This window comes from Salvelinus namaycush, unplaced genomic scaffold (assembly GCF_016432855.1).
Source record: "Salvelinus namaycush isolate Seneca unplaced genomic scaffold, SaNama_1.0 Scaffold161, whole genome shotgun sequence".
Classification (NCBI taxonomy): Eukaryota; Metazoa; Chordata; class Actinopteri; order Salmoniformes; family Salmonidae; genus Salvelinus; species Salvelinus namaycush.
Window position 1 is genome coordinate 301688 of NW_024058353.1, and position 15840 is coordinate 317527.

General features: G+C 43.4%; 1 protein-coding gene across 2 annotated transcripts; it reads left to right on the forward strand.

Annotated features, from left to right (window-relative positions):
• Window positions 1-228: 228 nt before the first annotated feature.
• On the forward strand, window positions 229-14331 carry LOC120037185 (protein rogdi homolog). Of its 2 annotated transcripts, XM_038983359.1 has the most exons (11): window positions 229-392; window positions 1591-1662; window positions 3157-3239; window positions 4209-4263; window positions 5666-5746; window positions 6551-6646; window positions 7751-7849; window positions 8048-8161; window positions 11405-11454; window positions 13010-13136; window positions 13580-14331. In XM_038983359.1, exons 1-11 carry the CDS (start codon window positions 318-320, stop codon window positions 13619-13621), a joined length of 894 nt encoding a protein of 297 aa, XP_038839287.1. In that variant the 5' UTR covers window positions 229-317; the 3' UTR covers window positions 13622-14331. The 2 variants fall into 2 exon arrangements, with proteins under 2 accessions (XP_038839287.1, XP_038839286.1); XM_038983358.1 differs by having other exon boundaries at window positions 13010-14331.
• The last annotated feature ends 1509 nt before the right edge of the window (window positions 14332-15840 follow it).

Genomic DNA, 15840 nt, shown 5'->3' on the forward strand with positions numbered 1-15840 from the left:
TTGATATAGATTGCAATCAGTACTTGATTAAACAGTAGTGTAGTGTTTTGACGTCGACCGAGGGAGAAAAGCTTAGGGGCCTGCTGCCTTTCACTGAGGTATAGTAAGAACTGCCTGCTCCAACCACTCTCTTCCGCTTTTCATGGCCTGCTGCGGAAAATGGTTTAATGTGACGCAATTACATTCCCAAAGAAGGGATTAGGGGGCGGGGCCAAGATGAATTGTTAACGTGTGACTGAACGTAAACACAACCCTAGAAGAAGACGGGTTGAAGATCTTCTGGTTTACATACTTGGTGGACCAGTCTGCCTGCGGGAATGCTCAATCCTCAAAGATCTTTATCTGAACTACCAAAGATGTCGGGGCCAAGCCAAGCCGAGAGGGCTGTTTTGGTAAGCAATACTGGAAGGATCGGGATCATGACAAGCTAGCTAACAACATAAATGGGTTAACCTTGGCTAGCTAGTTATTCACCGACGTCTAGCTAGCTTTTTTGCTAGCCAACTATTGATTGTTATTATTATGGGTGTATATTTTGTCATGCGATCTTCTTGCGTGATTAAAAGGGACATTAAGGACACCTGCTCTGTCCATGACATAGACTGACCAGGTGAAAGCTATGATCTCTTGTCACTTATTAAATCCTCTTCAACTGGCGTAGACGAAGGGGAGGACTGAGACAGGTTAAATAAGGATTTTTAAGACTTGACACATGGATTGTGTATGTGTGCCATTCAGAGGGTGAACGGGCAAGACAAAAGATTGAAGTGCCTTTTGAAGGGGTATGGTAGTAGGTACCAGGTGCACCGGTTTGTGTCAAGAACTGCAAAGCTGCTGGGGTTTTCCACACTCAACAGTTTCCTGTGTTTATAAAGAATGTTCCACCACCAAGCATTGGAGTCAACATGGGCCAGCATCCCTGTACGACTCAGTATTAGGAAGGTGTCCTTAATGTTTTGTACACTCACTGCCGTAGCGCCTGACAGTGCCAAGAATAAAACTGCTCTGCTGCCTTGTCGGCAAGCTCTGTTCTGCTGGTTGTCAATGACAACGTGATATACAGTATGAGCCAAGTCCTCATAATAGTCACATTGAATGATTGTCACATTTACAGCCTTTGATGGGTGAGGTCACCGCTGCCCTGCCAACCCCATATATCTAGGCTTCTGTTCACAGCTCGACCTATAGATCCATAGGTGTCAGGCGTCACATTCAGTCCTCAAGGGTGGGCTTCATCCAAGAACTCCCCAGTGAGAGAGAAGATATATGCAGGGCTTTCTATATAGCTAGCTAGTATACAGAAGCAGGTCTCTTAAAGGTACTGGTATGTATGTAGAGCAACATGCCTCTGTTGCTTCCTGTCAGATGACATTTCTACCATAGAATTAGAGTGAATCATTGTAATGCTATGATTCCTGCATTCTGGGAAGTAGAACCACAGCATTCTCAGAACACCAGTGGAATTCTAATTGGAACCATGATAATGTGATCATTCTAGAACAGAATAAGCCTATCTCTGCTGACCACCACAATAACTATCTTGTTTGTCTCCTCTCTCGTTCTCTCCCTCCCTCCCTTCCTTCCCCTCAGGAGGAGGAGTTTAACTGGTTGCTGAAAGAGGAGGTCCATGCTGTTTTGAAGCAGCTCCAGGATATACTGAAGGTAAATATTAGCTCTGGGGTGAAGTTTCTCTTTGGTACAGATCTAAGATCAGCTTCCTCTCTCCCTATCCTAACCTTACCGTTAGTAGGGGAAAATCCCAAACTGATCCGAGATCAGCGTCTAGGATCAACTTCACCCAACAACTAAGTATTGGCTCCATAGGATCAAAGAGCTCCGATCACAATACGAGACAATGGTGTCTTAACACTACTGAGTTGTCAATATTGGGTTGGACCTAGCTGTGGTACACTGACCCCATAGCCATAGAGGAGGGTCCTTTAACAGGAGATTATCATGACTAATGGTAAACCATGTAGAACAAATGCATTCCCGAGACATTTCAACTTTGGCTAGGTTGTTGTGTAACTAAATTCTTCAAGTGCTGTTTGATTTCGGTGTACTGTTGTCAGAGTTGATTGCTATTTGTACTCACGCTTCTCAAGACATTTTATTGAATTATTGATGGAGATATTTACAATGCTGTAACTAGATTGTGTACAGGTTTACTACACTGAACCAAAATATTAACGCAACATGCAGCAATTTAACTGATTTGACAGAGTTACAGTTCATATGAGGAATCAGTCAATTTAAATGAATTTATTAGGCCCTAATCTATGGATTTCACATGACTGGGAATACAGATATGCATCTGCTGGTCTCACATACCTCTAATGGGCCTCAGGATCTCGCCACTGTATTTTTCTGCATTCAAATTGCCATCGATAAAATGCAATTGTGTTCGTTGTCCATAGATTATGCCTGCCCATACCATAACCCCACTGTCACCATGGGGCACTCTGTTCACAACGTTGATATCAGCAAACCTCTCGCCCACACAATGCCATACACGTGGTCTGCGGTTGTGAGGCCAGTTGGACACACTGCCAAATGCTCTAAAATGAGGTTGGAGGTGGCTTATAGTAGAGGAATGAACATTCACTTTTATGGCAACATCTCTGGTGAACATTCCTGCAGTCAGCATGCCAATTGCACGCTCCCTCAACTTGAGACATCTGTGGCATTGTGTTGTGACAAAACTGCACATTTTAGTGGCCTTTTATTGTCCCCAGCACAAGGTGCACCTGTGTAATGGTTATGCTGTTTAATCAGCTTCTTGATATGCCACACCTGTCAGATGGATGGATTATCTTGGCAAAGGAGAAATGCTCACTGACAGGGATGTAAACAAGTTTGTGCACAAAATTTGAGAGAAATACTTTTTTTGTGCGTATGGAACATTTCTGGGATCTTTTATTTCAGCTCATGAAACATGGGACCAACACTTTACATGTTGAGTTTATATTTTTGTTCAGTATAGATTGTGTCTATATAACTAGATTGTGTACTATATAACTAGATTGTGTACTATATAACTATATAACTAGATTGTGTACTATATAACTAGATTGTGTACTATATAACTAGATTGTGTACTATATAACTAGATTGTGTACTATATAACTAGATTGTGTACTATGTTTATGTCACCAGGAGGCATCCAGGAGGTTCTCCATTCCCACCCCAGGACTGGAGAGCCAACTGAAACAGGAGAACTTCATCCTGGGCAGCTCAACGTAAGATTTGGAGGGATTCATTCGTTGATTTGGTTGGTTAATTGATCAGTTGGGTGATTTGATTGATTGGTTGAGTTAGTGACTTTGATTCTTTTGTTAGCCATTTTAAAAACATAAAATGTGTCTCCTTGATTCATAGCAGTACAATAGACAATGTAAGACAGAAAACATGAATATAATGTACATTATAAGAAACCCCATCTAGTCCAGCCTAACGAAGACCTGTTGTTAACACATGACATAGATTAGAAACACATGTCGGATTATGTTATTTACCTTTACAATCCTTCTGGGGGCGGCAGGTAGCCTAGTGGTTAGAGCGTTGGGCCAGTAACCGTTGGGCCAGTAACCGAAAGGTTGCAAGATCAAATCCCAGAGCTGACAATGTAAAAATCTGTCATTCTGCCCCTGAACAAGGCAGTTAACCCACTGTTCCTAGACCGTCAATGTAAATAAGAATTTGTTCTTAACTGCCTTGCCTAGTTAAATAAAGGTCAAATAAAAAAAATATATTAAAATTCTCACACAACATGCATAACCAAAGCAAGTTATTTTCTAATGGTCTTTTTGGGGGGGTAATGTGATTCAATCTATAGAGCACGAAAATAGGCTGATGCCTTGTTACACCTATTTAAAGTTCAGAAGCCAGTCCCAACATCTCATCTGTTAGTGTGTGTGTGTGTGCTTCAGGTCCATGGCTGTACTGTATGTGTCTTGGTTGAGGGAAAACTCCTGTCTGTTAACATTTGTTATAGTGGAGGGCTTGTTTATCCATTACACAACCTTCTGTTTACAGACACCATCAACCACACGTTTCTAATCTGCTGGGACTTGAGTCTATGACAAGGTGACATTATGACATAGGACTCAGGTCAACAGTAGTGTAGTGTGTAGGGGATAGGGTTCTATCTGGGACTTCCACACTGTCGTTATGACAGTCTTGTGAGTCCTGCTGTCTTGTCTTCGCAGCATGGACCAGGTGAAAGGAGTACTGACTCTACAGGGAGAGGCCCTGACTCAAGCTGTGAGTGTCTCCTTTCTCTGGTTCTAGACTATTCTCTGTCAACATTCTGACTGGCAGGGTTTGACTGTGTTTTAGTAGAGAGAACATGTTACAATGTCAGATTCTGTAATGTGTTTTAGTAGAGAACATGTTACAATGTCAGGTTCTGTAATGTGTTTTAGTAGAGAACATGTTACAATGTCAGGTTCTGTAATGTGGTTTTAGTAGAGAACATGTTACAATGTCAGGTTCTGTAATGTGTTTTAGTAGAGAACATGTTACAATGTCAGGTTCTGTAATGTGTTTTAGTAGAGAACATGTTACAATGTCAGGTTCTGTAATGTGTTTTAGTAGAGAACATGTTACAATGTCAGGTTCTGTAATGTGTTTTAGTAGAGAACATGTTACAATGTCAGGTTCTGTAATGTGGTTTTAGTAGAGAACATGTTACAATGTCAGGTTCTGTAATGTGGTTTTAGTAGAGAACATGTTACAATATCAGGTTCTGTAATGTGTTTTAGTAGAGAACATGTTACAATGTCAGGTTCTGTAATGTGGTTTTAGTAGAGAACATGTTACAATGTCAGGTTCTGTAATGGGTTTTAGTAGAGAACATGTTACAATGTCAGGTTCTGTAATGTGTTTTAGTAGAGAACATGTTACAATGTCAGGTTCTGTAATGTGTTTTAGTAGAGAACATGTTACAATGTCAGGTTCTGTAATGTGTTTTAGTAGAGAACATGTTACAATGTCAGGTTCTGTAATGTGGTTTTAGTAGAGAACATGTTACAATGTCAGGTTCTGTAATGTGGTTTTAGTAGAGAACATGTTACAATATCAGGTTCTGTAATGTGTTTTAGTAGAGAACATGTTACAATGTCAGGTTCTGTAATGTGGTTTTAGTAGAGAACATGTTACAATGTCAGGTTCTGTAATGTGTTTTAGTAGAGAACATGTTACAATGTCAGGTTCTGTAATGTGTTTTAGTAGAGAACATGTTACAATGTCAGGTTCTGTAATGTGGTTTTAGTAGAGAACATGTTACAATGTCAGGTTCTGTAATGTGTTTTAGTAGAGAACATGTTACAATGTCAGGTTCTGTAATGTGTTTTAGTAGAGAACATGTTACAATGTCAGGTTCTGTAATGTGTTTTAGTAGAGAACATGTTACAATGTCAGGTTCTGTAATGTGTTTTAGTAGAGAACATGTTACAATGTCAGGTTCTGTAATGTGGTTTTAGTAGAGAACATGTTACAATGTCAGGTTCTGTAATGGGTTTTAGTAGAGAACATGTTACAATGTCAGGTTCTGTAATGGGTTTTAGTAGAGAACATGTTACAATGTCAGGTTCTGTAATGTGTTTTAGTAGAGAGAACATGTTACTATGTCAGGTTCTGTAATGTTCACCCTTTGTCTTCACAGGACATCAATCTGAAAACTGCTAAAAGCAACCATGTGATGCATTTCACATTCAGGGATGATAAGCAGTGGAAATTACAACAGGTACTGTAGGAGGGGGTTTCAAGTTGTCATGTGCACAAGAACAGTGAAATGCCTCTCAACCAAGGATCCTCAACTAGATTCAGTCACAACTTTTTCTTAAAAGATTATGATTGTGGGTCAGAACATAATAAAACAAATATTTATAGATTGCAAATTGACCGCAAGAAGCCTAAACAGATAGAATATTAGACTAAAACATAATAATTTCAAACCTTGATTACGTTTGGGGACATTGCCCTGCGTAGGGCGCCGTCTTCCAGATGGGACGTTAAAATGAGTGTCCTGACTCTCTGTGGTCATTCAAAATCCCATAGCATTTTATGTCAGAGTAGGGGTGTACACCCCGGTGTCATGGTGAAATACCCAACCTGGCCACATTCCTAAATTCCCTCAGATCTAATAATACTGACTCTGTCCCTCAGACCTAATAATACTGACTCTGTCCCTCAGATCTAATAATACTGACTCTGTCCCTCAGATCTAATAATACTGACTCTGTCCCTGTCTCGGATCTAATAATACTGACTCTGTCCCTGTCTCGGATCTAATAATACTGACTCTGTCCCTGTCTCGGATCTAATAATACTGACTCTGTCCCTGTCTCGGATCTAATAATACTGACTCTGTCCCTGTCTCGGATCTAATAATACTGACTCTGTCCCTGTCTCGGATCTAATAATACTGACTCTGTCCCTGTCTCGGATCTAATAATACTGACTCTGTCCCTGTCTCGGATCTAATAATACTGACTCTGTCCCTGTCTCGGATCTAATAATACTGACTCTGTCCCTGTCTCTCCCTCAGATCCAGGATGCTAGGAACCATGTGAATCAGGCTCTGCAGCTGCTGAGTGGTAGAGATGAGAGCTACCACTTTAAGACTGGGGCTGAGGTCAACAAGGTAGGAACACACACACACACAGCTACCACTTTAAGACTGGAGCTGAGGGTAATGAGGTTAGTTTCCACCAGGGAAAACACTGATAATTACTGTCAGAAATAAACTGCTTTCTGTGTCATAGCGGAGCTAACAGATATAACAGAGCTATCAGGGAAGTGGTTTTCCTCTATTTTCTATGTCTACACTACACACCATTAGTCTACGCTACACACCATTAGTCTACGCTACACACCATTAGTCTACGCTACACACCATTAGTCTACGCTACACACCATTAGTCTACGCTACACACCATTAGTCTACGCTACACACCATTAGTCTACGCTACACACCATTAGTCTACGCTACACACCATTAGTCTACGCTACACACCATCAGTCTACGCTACACACCATCAGTCTACGCTACACACCATCAGTCTACGCTACACACCATCAGTCTACGCTACACACCATCAGTCTACGCTACACACCATCAGTCTACGCTACACACCATCAGTCTACGCTACACACCATCAGTCTACGCTACACACCATCAGTCTACGCTACACACCATCAGTCTACGCTACACACCATCAGTCTACGCTACACACCATCAGTCTACGCTACACACCATCAGTCTACGCTACACACCATCAGTCTACGCTACACACCATCAGTCTACGCTACACACCATCAGTCTACGCTACACACCATCAGTCTACGCTACACACCATCAGTCTACGCTACACACCATCAGTCTACGCTACACACCATCAGTCTACGCTACACACCATTAGTCTACGCTACACACCATCAGTCTACGCTACACACCATCAGTCTACGCTACACATCATTAGTCTACACATCATTAGAATTCACTACACATCATTAGTATACACTACACATCATTAGTATACACTACACATCATTAGTATACACTACACACCCCATTAGTATACACTACACATCATTAGACTACAACTTTGCTCCACCATGTACCTGTTCATTACCTAGAACAACTTTTCCATCCCAGAGTGCATCTCTTCACCAGATCATGTCCTCTATATCTCAGGTTGTATTTGTTCCTAGTTGATCACTGTTGTTGATGATGTCGTTGTTGTAGCTGATGGACGCGGTGATGCTCCAGCTGACCAGGGCTCGTAACCGCCTCACCACTCCGGCAGCCATGACCCTGCCGGAGCTGGCCACCAGCGGCCTCATGGTGAGTCTGCCATAGGTCATAGGTCATAGCAGAGAAACTGGTCTCGCCGTCTACTGTATGTAATTTACATCACAATGACTCTCTCTCCCTCTCTCTTTTTCTTTCTCCTTCTCCCCCTCTCTCTCTCTCCCTCCCTCTCTCTCTCTCTCTCTCTCTCTCTCTCTTCCTTCCCCCCCCCCCCCCCCCCCCTCTCCCCAGAAAATGTTCACTCCTCCAATGCCAGGCGATGTGATGGTGAACTTCTATATCAACCTGAGTAAGCTGTGTCTGACTGTCTACCAGCTGCACGCAATGCAGCCCAACACCACCAAGGTACACACTCACATTCACAGTCTGCGGCTCAAATCCAGCCCCGAGACAACTTTCACAACAAGATCACAGCTGTTAGTTCTGTCACTCACTGAATCCAGCCCCGAGACAACTTTCACACCAAGATCACAGCTGTTAGTTGTGTCACTCACTGAATCCAGTCCTGAGACAACAAGATCACACCTGTTAGTTCTGTCACTCACTGAATCCAGCCCTGAGACAACAAGATCACAGCTGTTAGTTCTGTCACTCACTGAATCCAGCCCTGAGACAACAAGATCACACCTGTTAGTTCTGTCACTCACTGAATCCAGCCCTGAGACAACAAGATCACAGCTGTTAGTTCTGTCACTCACTGAATCCAGCCCTGAGACAACTTTCACAACAAGATCACAGCTGTAGTTCTGTCACTCACTGAATCCAGCCCTGAGACAACCTTCACAACAAGATCACAGCTGTTAGTTCTGTCACTCACTGAATCCAGCCCTGAGACAACAAGATCACAGCTGTTAGTTCTGTCACTCACTGAATCCAGCCCTGAGACAACTTTCACACCAAGATCACAGCTGTTAGTTCTGTCACTCACTGAATCCAGCCCTGAGACAACCTTCACAACAAGATCACAGCTGTTAGTTCTGTCACTCACTGAATCCAGCCCTGAGACAACCTTCACAACAAGATCACAGCTGTTAGTTCTGTCACTCACTGAATCCAGCCCTGAGACAACCTTCACAACAAGATCACAGCTGTTAGTTCTGTCACTCACTGAATCCAGCCCCGAGACAACTTTCACACCAAGATCACAGCTGTTAGTTCTGTCACTCACTGAATCCAGCCCCGAGACAACAAGATCACAGCTGTTAGTTCTGTCACTCACTGAATCCAGCCCCGAGACAACTTTCACACCAAGATCACAGCTGTTAGTTCTGTCACTCACTGAATCCAGCCCCGAGACAACAAGATCACAGCTGTTAGTTCTGTCACTCACTGAATCCAGCCCCGAGACAACTTTCACAACAAGATCACACCTGTTAGTTCTGTCACTCACTGAATCCAGCCCCGAGACAACAAGATCACAGCTGTTAGTTCTGTCACTCACTGAATCCAGCCCCGAGACAACAAGATCACAGCTGTTAGTTCTGTCACTCACTGAATCCAGCCCTGAGACAACAAGATCACAGCTGTTAGTTGTGTCACTCACTGAATCCAGCCCTGAGACAACAAGATCACAGCTGTTAGTTCTGTCACTCACTGAATCCAGCCCTGAGACAACTTTCACAACAAGATCACAGCTGTTAGTTGTGTCACTCACTGAATCCAGCCCTGAGACAACAAGATCACAGCTGTTAGTTCTGTCACTCACTGAATCCAGCCCTGAGACAACCTTCACAACAAGATCACAGCTGTTAGTTCTGTCACTCACTGAATCCAGCCCTGAGACAACTTTCACAACAAGATCACAGCTGTTAGTTCTGTCACTCACTGAATCCAGCCCCGAGACAACAAGATCACAGCTGTTAGTTCTGTCACTCACTGAATCCAGCCCTGAGACAACCTTCACAACAAGATCACAGCTGTTAGTTCTGTCACTCACTGAATCCAGCCCTGAGACAACTTTCACAACAAGATCACAGCTGTAGTTCTGTCACTCACTGAATCCAGCCCTGAGACAACCTTCACAACAAGATCACAGCTGTTAGTTCTGTCACTCACTGAATCCAGCCCTGAGACAACAAGATCACAGCTGTTAGTTCTGTCACTCACTGAATCCAGCCCTGAGACAACTTTCACACCAAGATCACAGCTGTTAGTTCTGTCACTCACTGAATCCAGCCCTGAGACAACCTTCACAACAAGATCACAGCTGTTAGTTCTGTCACTCACTGAATCCAGCCCTGAGACAACCTTCACAACAAGATCACAGCTGTTAGTTCTGTCACTCACTGAATCCAGCCCTGAGACAACCTTCACAACAAGATCACAGCTGTTAGTTCTGTCACTCACTGAATCCAGCCCTGAGACAACTTTCACACCAAGATCACAGCTGTTAGTTCTGTCACTCACTGAATCCAGCCCCGAGACAACAAGATCACAGCTGTTAGTTCTGTCACTCACTGAATCCAGCCCTGAGACAACTTTCACAACAAGATCACAGCTGTTAGTTGTGTCACTCACTGAATCCAGCCCTGAGACAACAAGATCACAGCTGTTAGTTCTGTCACTCACTGAATCCAGCCCTGAGACAACAAGATCACAGCTGTTAGTTCTGTCACTCACTGAATCCAGCCCTGAGACAACTTTCACAACAAGATCACAGCTGTTAGTTCTGTCACTCACTGAATCCAGCCCTGAGACAACCTTCACAACAAGATCACAGCTGTTAGTTCTGTCACTCACTGAATCCAGCCCTGAGACAACCTTCACAACAAGATCACAGCTGTTAGTTCTGTCACTCACTGAATCCAGCCCTGAGACAACTTTCACACCAAGATCACAGCTGTTAGTTCTGTCACTCACTGAATCCAGCCCCGAGACAACTTTCACACCAAGATCACAGCTGTTAGTTCTGTCACTCACTGAATCCAGCCCTGAGACAACAAGATCACACCTGTTAGTTCTGTCACTCACTGAATCCAGCCCCGAGACAACAAGATCACAGCTGTTAGTTCTGTCACTCACTGAATCCAGCCCTGAGACAACCTTCACAACAAGATCACAGCTGTAGTTCTGTCACTCACTGAATCCAACCCTGAGACAACCTTCACAACAAGATCACAGCTGTTAGTTCTGTCACTCACTGAATCCAGCCCTGAGACAACTTTCACAACAAGATCACACCTGTTAGTTCTGTCACTCACTGAATCCAGCCCTGAGACAACAAGATCACAGCTGTAGTTCTGTCACTCACTGAATCCAGCCCTGAGACAACTTTCACAACAAGATCACAGCTGTTAGTTCTGTCACTCACTGAATCCAGCCCTGAGACAACTTTCACAACAAGATCACACCTGTTAGTTCTGTCACTCACTGAATCCAGCCCTGAGACAACCTTCACAACAAGATCACAGCTGTAGTTCTGTCACTCACTGAATCCAACCCTGAGACAACCTTCACAACAAGATCACAGCTGTTAGTTCTGTCACTCACTGAATCCAGCCCTGAGACAACAAGATCACAGCTGTTAGTTCTGTAATCATGTGGTATTGTGAAGATGCATCAGTTTGTCTCCCTGTGGTTTTTCAACAGAACTTCAGGCCATCTGGAAGCTCTGTGTTACACAACCCTGGAGCCATGTTGTAAGTTCTGTTAGATAACGCTTCACATCCTGTCAGTCACTAACACTTTACATCATGTCAGTCACTAACGCTTCACATCCTGTCAGTCACTAACCCTTTAGATCATGTCAGTCACTAACGCTTCACATCATGTCAGTCACTAACGCTTCACATCATGTCAGTCACTAACACTTTACATCATGTCAGTCACTAACGCTTCACACCATGTCAGTCACTAACGCTTCACACCATGTCAGTCACTAACGCTTCACACCATGTCAGTCACTAACGCTTCACACCATGTCAGTCACTAACACTTTACATCATGTCAGTCACTAACGCTTTACATCATGTCAGTCACTAACACTTTAGATCATGTCAGTCACTAACGCTTTAGATCATGTCAGTCACTAACGCTTTAGATCATGTCAGTCACTAACGCTTTAGATCATGTCAGTCACTAACGCTTTAGATCATGTCAGTCACTAACGCTTTAGATCATGTCAGTCACTAACGCTTTAGATCATGTCAGTCACTAACACTTTACATCATGTCAGTCACTAACGCTTCACATCCTGTCAGTCACTAACGCTTCACATCATGTCAGTCACTAACACTTTAGATCATGTCAGTCACTAACCCTTTAGATCATGTCAGTCACTAACACTTTAGATCATGTCAGTCACTAACCCTTTAGATCATATCAGTCACTAACACTTTACATCATATCAGTCACTAACCCTTTAGATCATATCAGTCACTAACACTTTACATCATGTCAGTCACTAACGCTTCACATCATGTCAGTCACTAACGCTTCACATCATGTCAGTCACTAACGCTTCACATCATGTCAGTCACTAACGCTTCACATCATGTCAGTCACTAACGCTTCACATCATGTCAGTCACTAACGCTTTACATCATGTCAGTCACTAACGCTTCACATCATGTCAGTCACTAACGCTTCACATCATGTCAGTCACTAACGCTTCACATCATGTCAGTCACTAACGCTTCACATCATGTCAGTCACTAACGCTTCACATCATGTCAGTCACTAACGCTTCACATCATGTCAGTCACTAACGCTTCACATCATGTCAGTCACTAACGCTTCACATCATGTCAGTCACTAACGCTTTACATCATGTCAGTCACTAACGCTTTACATCATGTCAGTCACTAACGCTTTACATCATGTCAGTCACTAACGCTTCACATCATGTCAGTCACTAACGCTTCACATCATGTCAGTCACTAACACTTTAGATCATGTCAGTCACTAACGCTTTAGATCATGTTTAGATGGAGCTGTCTGTGGTCAATACACACAGGATCTTTTCATGTCCGTTCATATCTTGTTGATGTGAAGATATTAGTGTGTCTCTAACAATACTAACTACCGTTTTTAAAAATATATTTTTGTCACTAGTCAGCAGCATAGTAAATGATGCTTGTTGGGTCTACCCCGGGTCCTCCCATTTCTGAATACTTTCACACACACAGTGCCATTTCCAATACATCCAACTGCTGTTGTTTTATTGTTGAACTCTTTCCCTGCTGTCTCCCCCAGTGAGCTGAACAATGCTAAGTTTGAGGTGAGCCAGGTTCACAAGGTGGAGTGTGTTGTCCCCTGGCTCAACAACACGCTGGTCTTCTTCACCATCTCACTGCAGCTCTGTCAGCAGCTCAAGGACAAGGTGGGGGACGTCTGTGGCAGCAGGACACTTTCTCACAACACTCCATTGGTCCACAGAATACACGGAAGTGAATGAGTAGCTGCGGTATTGGCATAGATTCAGGCTGGGTCAGCTGGTATGAAGTAGATGATTCACCTTGTTCCAAGTGTGTCCGTAACTAAATAAATGTCAGACTCAGAAAAGAGAAGACAGGGAGAGCTGTTTTGCTTATGTGAAAAAGTTGTAAATGGTATGAAAAAGTGCTCATTGGAAACGAGTCTAAATCGACTGAGAAGTAGAGAAGTTGTGCCGTATGTCCCAGAAAACCGTCTAACTGAAAGCCTACGTACAACACCAAGCCAAGGCACTTGTTTTGTGACCTATATTATAAAGCCTTGATTTTATTGGCTTACTATGACACATTAACTGGATTTTCCTCCTCTTCTTCCTCCTCCTCCTCCTAGATTTCCGTCTTCTCTAGTTTCTGGAACTACCGACCGTTCTAACCTCCTGCAGCTAGCTGACCGTCAGAATGCCTGGGTGTTGTAACCTCCTGCAGCTAGCTGACCGTCAGAATGCCTAGGTGTTCTAACCTCCTGCAGCTAGCTGACCGTCAGAATGCCTAGGTGTTCTAACCTCCTGCAGCTAGCTGACCGTCAGAATGCCTAGGTGTTCTAACCTCCTGCAGCTAGCTGACCTCCTGCAGCTAGCTGACCTCCTGCAGCTAGCTGACCTCCTGCAGCTAACTGACCGTCAGAATGCCTAGGTGTTCTAACCTCCTGCAGCTAGCTGACCATCAGAATGCTTAGCTGTTCTGTCCAAATCCTTCACACCAACCAACCCAGATAAAAGGGATGTCTTGAAAATATTGTCTGATTTGAAGTGGGTTTTGTTTGTATAATTTACAGGAGAACAGCCGGATCAAAGTCCATATACATTACCAGTGTTTAGTATTCCAGGGTTTAGGGCCCATCCATGTGTTACAGCTGCTTTAATTCAGTCCCAAATCAACCCCTAGACCCTAACCTCTAGACTACACTCCCTACTCGTGAGAAAGTATAGGACTAAGCAATATGGTGGAGCTACTACCATATTGCTATATCTATCCAATACATTCAGTGTTTCCCCTAGTTGGGGGTCGTTAGCGCAATGACTGGAAGTCTATGGGAATGAATATAGGGGAAACACTGCATGACTGGAAGTCTATGGGAATGAATATAGGGGAAACACTGCATGACTGGAAGTCTATGGGAATGAATATAGGGGAAACACTGCATGACTGGAAGTCTATGGGAATGAATATAGGGGAAACACTGCATGACTGGAAGTCTATGGGAATGAATATAGGGGAAACACTGCATGACTGGAAGTCTATGGGAATGAATATAGGGGAAACACTGCATGACTGGAAGTCTATGGGAATGAATATAGGGGAAACACTGCATGACTGGAAGTCTATGGGAATGAATATAGGGGAAACACTGCATGACTGGAAGTCTATGGGAATGAATATAGGGGAAACACTGCATTCTGATCTAGACAAGTAGGGACAGGGGTTGATTTAGGATTGGGTGCATGTATCTCTCTGTGCGTCATCTGTATTTTGTTGTATAGTACTAACTTGGACCTCCTTGTTGTATAGTACTAACTTGGACCTCCTTGTTGTATAGTACCAACTTGGACCTCCCTGTTGTATAGTACCAACTTGGACCTCCCTGTTGTATAGTACCAACTTGGACCTCCTTGTTGTATAGTACCAACTTGGACCTCCCTGTTGTATAGTACCAACTTTTAGTACCAACTTGGACCTCCCTGTTGTATAGTACCAACTTGGACCTCCCTGTTGTATAGTACCAACTTGGACCTCCCTGTTGTATAGTACCAACTTGGACCTCCCTGTTGTATAGTACCAACTTGGACCTCCCTGTTGTATAGTACCAACTTGGACCTCCCTGTTGTATAGTACCAACTTGGACCTCCCTGTTGTATAGTACCAACTTGGACCTCCCTGTTGTATAGTACCAACTTGGACCTCCCTGTTGTATAGTACCAACTTGGACCTCCCTGTTGTATAGTACCAACTTGGACCTCCCTGTTGTATAGTACCAACTTGGACCTCCCTGTTGTATAGTACCAACTTGGACCTCCCTGTTGTATAGTACCAACTTGGACCTCCCTGTTGTATAGTACCAACTTGGACCTCCCTGTTGTATAGTACCAACTTGGACCTCCCTGTTGTATAGTACCAACTTGGACCTCCCTGTTGTATAGTACCAACTTGGACCTCCCTGTTGTATAGTACCAACTTGGACCTCCCTGTTGTATAGTACCAACTTGGACCTCCCTGTTGTATAGTACCAACTTGGACCTCCCTGTTGTATAGTACCAACTTGGACCTCCCTGTTGTATAGTACCAACTTGGACCTCGCTATGAATCAGCTTGTGTTATTGTTTGTCTGAAACACTCTTGTTACTGAATACTAATGTTCCTCCTCTCCACATCGTTATACCCTTTTCACACTATGATAGCGACCAAAATGTACTGTACTAGCTCAGATATTTAATTTATGGTTTATTTGGGTAGGGACCGATACAAACACATTGTCTTCTCCTACACGGTTCCAGCATCTATGGTTAATGAGTAACCAGGCCAGCTTGGTTTGCTCAGTAGTGTGAAAAGGTTATTAGAATCAAAATTTGTCAAGCAGATTGTCATACTGTGGTA